General features: G+C 33.1%; 1 protein-coding gene across 1 annotated transcript; it reads right to left on the bottom strand.

Moving 5' to 3' along the window:
- Positions 1-2,190: 2,190 nt before the first annotated feature.
- LOC145097264 (uncharacterized) lies at positions 2,191-3,860 on the bottom strand. Its single transcript, XM_079034804.1, has 3 exons — positions 3,701-3,860; positions 2,588-3,424; positions 2,191-2,482 (listed from the first exon to the last, which is right to left on the bottom strand). The coding sequence occupies exons 2-3, from the start codon at positions 3,415-3,417 to the stop codon at positions 2,308-2,310; spliced, it is 1,005 nt and encodes a 334-aa protein (XP_078890930.1). The 5' UTR covers positions 3,418-3,424; positions 3,701-3,860; the 3' UTR covers positions 2,191-2,307.
- Between the last annotated feature and the right edge of the window lie 4,602 nt (positions 3,861-8,462).

Below are 8,462 nucleotides of genomic sequence, written 5' to 3'. Positions count from 1 at the left end.
CATATGATCACTTGGGGAGTTTATACTCCTTCCACCAGACACACTGATTCATATTGGTTAGGAAGTTCATACCCCTTCTTCCTTCAAGGTTATACCCTTGGGATCCTTTGAGCACTACCTCGCGATTGATTATATCGTCCTCATGGTGCCTAATATAGTGTCTAGACGATTTCAGTATGCATGAGGCACCCTTTCCCGATGCATATCATACCACACATATAACATGATATGCAATGAACAATGTCAATTTCCATCATATGAAATAATTTCTAATCATAAATAATTCATAAGGTGCTGTTAAATTAGTATTATATAACATTTTATAGTATGAACTGTCATAATGAAAAACATAGTAGTTTTATTACATGTACCCAAGCTTAAAAATTCATTTGTATTCAAGTAGGGATATGAGCATTAGGTTTCAGCTTGGTTAGTATATGAATATCATTTAAATAGGTTATGTTGGTAAAAGTTACTAACAAACGTTGCTGTTTGGGTAAAAGGGCTTTTACTAATACAAAATTTGCCTAGAATAAGTAGTAAATGAAAGTTACTCCATGTTAAAATCATTGGATTTTTGCCAAGAATCATTGAATTTTTAGGCAAACCGGATCAAACAAGATTAAGGAACGTTATGAGAAAATATGAGAAGTTAATGCAAAAAAATATCTTTAATAACTTACAAAACATATCTTTGTTAAGTTTCAAATCAAATTTTCTACGAACAAAAATAATTAACTATTAAACGAATATGTGTTGTTTTAAAAAAAAAAAAAGCTAAAAAGAAAAACTAAAGAAACTAAAAAAACAAATATCTTAATCTGTTTAATAATATATTATCCAATAAACCTATTAAAAGGTTTTTGATGATTGTTGATTGAGTCGGATCAGACAAGTAAAAAAACATATTAGATGTTTTTAATTGTAGTATCAAACAGTATGAATCTGACCGAATCAACTTAACCTTTTACGTGACCTAATAAAAAACATATCAATCCGCCCTAAATCATAAACAAAACACCATTCTACATAAAGCTAACAAAACCAATTCTAACTTTATATATTACTATTGGGATCTCAAAATAAACAAGTAAGACCTCTATTTTATGGGATAATATAGTGTTTGAAAAATAAAAAAGTTCGAAGTTATTTGATGAGCACGAAAAAAAGACACAATTAATTTATAAAAAAAATATTAAATTAATGTTATTTAAGTTATTTGATTTAATCAAATAAAAATAGGGTTAAGTGAACCCAAACCAAATAAAGTTATACCAACACTTTATACTATACTAATACTTTATACTTAAGATTAGAGTATAATAGGATAGACTTGTTCCAAACATAAATCTTTTAACTTTTTTTTCTTAAGGTTGGTGGGTATGGATCTATATTTTAGCATTATTTTTTTTGTCATCTTATATTTTATATCATCTTCCACATCACATCATTTTAGATAAGAAACGGTCATCACACACTACACTATCTTTATTGGTTGAAAAATGATTAAATTTAAAAAAATAAAAATAAAAAATTAAATCATTCTCTCTCCTCCATATATGTTGAGCTATATTGTCAGCTCAACGCCTCTTAACATAACATGGTAAAGGTGGTGTTTCAAAAGCCTTAATGTCATTAAGGGGGTGCTAAGTAGGATCCTCGACACCTAGGACCCATACCGATAAGCCTAATAAAAATCATATAACTTTAATTTTTGTCTATAGTTTGACTTTAACCAAAAAGTCAAATCTATCCATTTAAGCTAACTTGTCATTTCTAAACTCAATATTTCAAAATGCTTATTTGATGTCCCCAACTAAATAACAATAGTATTTCTTGATCGAAACTCAATTGCAACATATATCAAACATATGCCAAGTAATTCCACTTTCATAATAGATGTTTGATTATATCAAAAGGTGAAATCCATCATATTCAATTAATTTTCCATTTCGACTCGACCTTTCAAAGAATGTAAGCTTTTGAGCATTTACCAAGCATTCTTTATACTTGCAATTAACCTTTAACCATATCCATCTATCTAATGTATAACATATAAGAAGCAACTTAACTTCATCATCTTTAACATATGCATTTCAAGAACTACAAATTTCCATTCACAAATTGAATTAGGGATTTTAAAAAACACCTTCAATTTTCTATCCAATAAAAGAAATAGAAAGCATTGAGTTGTTCCAAACATGAAATGGATTAGCTTTTTTATACAAATGTAGCAACAACAACATATTCCCCTTCACATTAACAATTGACATTTGATCTAAAAATAAAAGTTTCTTAAAAAAAAACTCAAATATGGGAACCACTTAAAGCCATAAACTTGCATTGTTCATTCATAGCCAACAATTGAGCCTCTTTTTGATCCAAAACACCATTCAATCTTAAATTCTCCTCCATTAATCTCTCAACTTCCCCTTCTTTCTGCTTCTTTTCACTCTCCAGCTGTGTCGTCTTCACAATCAACCTTCATTTCAGACAAGGGCGTAAATGTCATTTCACACAAAGAGTAAATTACAAGTACTTTTTTTGAGTTTATAGAAGAGTAATAACTAATAAGTAAAAAACTAACCTTTCAAAAAGCTTCTCCATTGTTTGAAACTGTTTTTCTGAAGAAACAAGTGTTTCTCTTACACTAATAAGACTATTAACATAAGATTTTAAAGATTCAAAATCCTGTTTGACACGAGTAAGTTCTTGTTCATTTTGTGTTGCCCTTTGCTTTTGTCTTGATGTTTCTTCAACCAAATTGTCAACCCACTGTCTCATTTCATTCAGAACACAGTTTGTATCCACTGCAAATCGATCCATTTCATCTAATTTCTCAGACATTATCTCAACCTGGATTTCCTTTTTCATAATCTCTTCTTGACTTATTGCCACCTTCTGTTTCTCAATATCAGTTTCTGATTCTGCCATAATCACCCTTTCAACAAGAGACTCCATCACCTGTGTAATCATTTCCACAGTCTTTGCCACTTCATTCATGTAAACCCCATCTTCTTCTTCTTCTTCTTGAAGGGTATTTATGTCTATCCATGGGGAGTTGAAATTGGAAGAATCTATGTTTGTGATGTCATGGGATTGGGAGGTGAGGGCGAAATGGGGATTTGTCATTGTTTTTTTTGCTTTTGATTTCAAGTAGTTCAATAATGAGGCTGTTGTCTTTACTCTACGCCAAAGTACATCCAATTCCTTTTTGGGATCTTTATTTTTTGATTCATGAATGCATGAATTTGTGACCTCACCAAGTTGTTCTTGTTCTTGTTCTTGTAATATATCAGTATCTATCGAAGGAGAATTGATATGATTCATGTCCTGATTTGAACTTGATTCTGTTTGGTTGCTTGATTCAGAGTTTAAAGATGAAAACTCAACATGCTCTCTACCTGCCAATGCCATCACTTCTCTAAACAAGAACAAAAGAAATACAAGAATCAAAGAGAGGTTACTTGTAAAATAAACCCTAACAGATAACCAATCTAAACATTATAAACTGCTGAATCGTTTACAAGTATGTTGTTTAGCGTACAAGTTCGAATTACTGTGGTTTGAAAAATGGAATGATATTAATATCGTAAAACCACCCAAACTGAAAACGTGATCAAGCAAACCCTAGTACATATTATTGGGGAAATTCAAATGCGCGGGAAAAGGAAATGAGGAATTCAGGAGTCAGGAGTACCTTTCTATTGGATTGAGAAACCTTGGGAGGCCTTAATTTCGATTGTAAGGAGGCGGCAGAGACGATCAGAATCGGCCGATGACGATCACCTTCGGAGCTCTCCCCTCTCTTCAATCTCTTTTTTTCTCTGTTCTTTTGCTTTGCTTTGCTTTGCTTTTCTTTTCTTGCTTTGTCTTTTAAGACTTTTCTTTTTTTGAGTAATCGTCCTTGTAGTATTGTCTAATATGCGTGTGCGTCCCTAACTTTTGACTTTTGTTATTTACGTTTCTATGATTTAGTTTTGTTTGCGGCTTTAGTTCATGAGACATAAAATAACTATAATATATTTTTAAACAAATGTTCTGCTATGCATTTATCCTTAATCTAAAAAGATAATTGGAAGATGAAATGACACTTTGTGGTGTTTTGGATCAAAAAGGCTCAATTTTTTTTCTCTTTTTCTTTTTAGAACAACTTGATTTGTTTGTTGATTTTGACCGATTGAATCTAATTGACGATCGTTATACTTCAATTGCAGTTTGGCTGAAGAATGTACATAAACAAATTCCTGTTTTTGATCTATTTTTGAACGGTAATTCTGATTTATTTATATGTTATCTCCCTACCGATTTGAACCTGTTTTCTCTTGCTATCTGCTCCTTAGAATGATGATTTTGCATTGAGATTTTCTGGATTGATGTTTCAATGGAAGAAGATAGAATTCTCAAGAGCCTTTTCTTTTGCCCTCCAGGTGTTTGATAGAATGCTTAAGTCAATTTTTCTCCATGTTTTCCTTTTGTTGCAACTTTATTTTTCTACATCCATTCATATTGATACCTCGTCTTCATGATAATGTAGCCTGTTTAGTTTGAGCTATTTCAGTGCACACTAGTAGTGTGTTGGTGTGTCATTTCCTTTTTCTCCTTTAAATTTATGCATCATAGGTTAAGCTTTCTCGAGGCTTGCTTTCTTTTATGGCTTCTTCTTCTACAATTTCAAATGGTATTTGTCTGTGCCCGTTTAAAAGCTTCCATCGTTGCCCAAATGGTGAATTTGGAGGTAAGGGGATTGTCTGTATGATTTCACACTTCAAAAGGCATCATCTCCTAACTGGAGATCGTAAATGTGTTTTGTGTGAAGCTCTTTCTACTGATGATGGGTTTTTTTTTATGGCGGTAGAGGACACGTTGAAGGCTTTTAGTCAATGGATGTCTAGGAAGTGTATGACTTTACATGCTACTAGTCATGTTTTTCGTCACCTGGATGGTCATGTTCGTTTTATTATAGGGGTTGACGTCTTGAGTAGTTATATTGTTAGTATTTCAAAGCTGTCTACCAAAGATACCACATCAAACGTTTTGGGGGTTTGGTTTTAGATGTTGGGCCCCTTGATCGTGTTCTTAAAGAACCTATCACTACTGTCAAAAGTATCCCCCATAGTTGCCGCCTCGCTTTCTCTCAGGCATTGAAAACAGTTCTTTACAAGGTGATTGCCCTACCAATTTCTGTTGATGCATGGTTTAGTATGTTACTTCTTCCTCGTTGTACGTTGCAGGTGTTTAGGTCCAAGAATAGACAAGAATGTTGTAACATCATGATTTTTCACCTAAATTTGTCTTTTTATTTTAAACACTTTTAACCAAAATACGTTAGCGGAAGTCTTATATTGAATTTTATGAAAACATCGCCGGTGTTACCTATTGAAACATGAAGTGATCCTCGGCAGCTAAAAGTGTGTTGAAATACTGAAGACATGTTTTGATTGATGCGGTAGAAGCTTTTGTTGAATGATCACTTGCGAAGACCATGAAGATAATACTGAAGACTTGGAATACCAGAGTGAAGGATGATGACCCAAAGAGAAGCAAGTTTTGTCTTTTGTATGCCGAAGTGTCAGAAAAGTAATGTTCACCTTTTCTGACATTGTTTGTTAGATGAGTTATGTTAGTCCAAGCGTGGCAAGCATGGCCGCCTGACTTTAGAATATATATATATTTTTATCATGTACCATGTTTTGCTATAAATAGATGATCATGTTGATTGATCTAAGTACCACTTCCTAGATTTTCAGTGTATTACTCTTATTGAATACAAGTCTTCATTATCTTAATTATCTCTTACTTATGTTGTTCATGATTTACTAACTTGTGTTTGAATGCAAACCTTGTTACGATTCAACTAAGTATTATTATTTACTTATGTTTACTGATTAATCTTGTTGTTATATTTATCTCCTTATCATTCTGCATATTTCTTCATTGTTGAGCTTATCAAAAGATCCATTAAGATTAACTTATATTTCCATAAATCTATTCAAAATTCTTCTCTCAATAATTGGTATCAGAGCCATAGTGGTTGCTTTTTAATTTTCTTTAAAAAGCACAACTCGTTTTCAAAAGAAAAATTCTAATTTAAAACGCTTTATATACCACCTAGCATATCTTTTTCAAAATCTAAGGAAATATGGAACAAGCTTACTCTCTAAATATATCTAACAGTGTTAGAGGTTCTAATCAAGCTCAATACTTGTTACAAGTGAATATCATTACTGGTCTCAACGTATGGAAAGATATGTGAAAAGACTTGGTAAGGGAGTTTGGAGATCTGTGGAAAAAGGATCACATGTACATGTCCTTACTCCCATTATCACCGATGAAACTCAAAACAGACTTGGAGGCAGTCGAGCTACCATGAACAGACCTACCAACGATAACATTGAAAAGATGGAGAAAGATGAAATTGCTTTCTTTGAAATCTCTTGTGGGGTTCTTCGTAATAGTTTTGATCTTATTATTAACTGTAAATCAGGAAAAGAAATTTGGGATGTTCTTAAAAATCTTTATGAAGGAAATGAGCAAGCTCAAGACAAAAGCTGACCACTGCCCCGAACAAGTTCAACAACATCAAAGCTCTACATGGTGAAAGTCTTGATGATTCCTTCAAAAGATTCAACGTCATTATAGCCAAACTCTCAAATGCAAGCATCACTTGAAGTGATCATGAAACAAACCTGTAGTTCTTAAATGGTTTAGGAAAGCAGTGGACCATGGCAAAGATTATAGTTCAAGGTGACATCATGATCAAAACTCTATCATTGTACAGGCTCTACGGTGAATTACAAGATCAAGAGTCTACGGTGATGAAAGATTGCATGGATCTAGGTGGACCACTCGCCTTGGTCGCCCATTCACAACAGTCAGCCAACCGATCTCCTTAGTATCATCATAATGGAGAGTCATCATACCAAACCACATATGATGACATACTGCTGTCATATGACCCAGAGATGCAACCTGATGATGAAGAAGCTTTTCAACATGCATTAGCCCTTTTCAGCTAATAGTTCAACAGACTCCCTCCACCTAACTACCGTAAAAATCAACAGTTCACTAAACCTCCTTTTAACCACAACTACAATCCTCAAAACAACTCCAAATCAACACTATCCTCATCCCTCCATATATCCCATAAATCCACCATTTCAACCACAGTCTCAAAACACACCTTTGATGCTCACAAATTCCAAAAGAAGACAAATAATCAGATATCGCAGATGGCACCTAAGAGAAGAAAGAAAGAACTCTCATATGCCATAAGTGTTACAAGGAAATTCACTTCGCAAGAGACTGCAAAGCCACCATTATGAAAGACAAAGCATTATATCTTAGAATGGATCGAGAAGTTGAATACAAGGAAAGGGTTGAGAAAGCATTTGTAGCACAAGTAAGGAAAGACCATCACGTATGGTCTTTGGGAGATGAAGATAAAGACAATGACAACAACAGGATACGGGACAAATGTGTCTGGTTGCAAAGAAAAAGGAGAACACCGAAAAGCTAAAGGAAAACTATTGCTTCATAGAAAAGGAAGGGAGCATTAGCATCGTTGAAAACGTAAAATTTATTACTCAGACAAACAGTTATAACATGCATGACTATGAACCACATCTAGAAAAACTTACTCAAACGTGTGTTGACCTCCTTTCATATTATAAAAAGCCTTGGATGAAAAGAACATAGCAACTCATGTAACAAACCGTTATTTTAAACTTATGTAATAGTGTAGGTCAAATTGTACTTCTTTTTAATTAAATAAAGAGAAATTTTGGCATACTATGTATATTTACATAATTGACCCTCAAAAATAAATTATTAAATAATCTTAATTGGGTTAAACCAAGTGATAGAGATTGTAATAAGGTTTCCAAAAATATAAAGAGCACTAAAATACGAGTTATAACGAAGAATTTATGACCAATCGAAAATCCGCGACAAAACCGGCAAAACACTGTTCAGTGTAAAAACTGAATTTTTGATAAAAGGATTTCTAGCCTTAACAATCTAAATGGAAGTTATAGTTTATGTTAAACCGAGAACTTTCATAAAAAGAACGCCAAAATCTGACTTCGTATGAGGAAGTTATGATTTTTCGAAGTTTCAGTATAGCAGTGTACAACTAAAAACTCGAAATAAAGATCGAATGGTTTTTAGCCGACACAACCTAAACGAGAATTGAAGTTCTCGTCATTAGTAGTACAACGATAAAAAGACAGACAAAAACGGACGTCGTATGAAAAAGTTATGAATTTATAACGGATTCACGTCCCGGTCTGTTTAAAATAATAATATAAAAAAATAAATTCAAAATTTGCCGATGAAGTCTAAACGAAAGTCGTAGAGTATAATTTTAGCTACGCGTGCATATAAAGAACGTCAAAAACGGAGTTCGTATGCAAAAGTTATGAATTTTACAAGTTTTGGCAAAAAAATAAAGAAAAATAAAA

Source organism: Lactuca serriola, chromosome 4, assembly GCF_051521515.1.
Source record: "Lactuca serriola cultivar US96UC23 chromosome 4, Lser_US96UC23_V15, whole genome shotgun sequence".
Classification (NCBI taxonomy): domain Eukaryota; kingdom Viridiplantae; phylum Streptophyta; class Magnoliopsida; order Asterales; family Asteraceae; genus Lactuca; species Lactuca serriola.
Note: the sequence above shows the minus strand (reverse complement) of the source record. Positions and strands in the feature narration are given on the sequence as shown.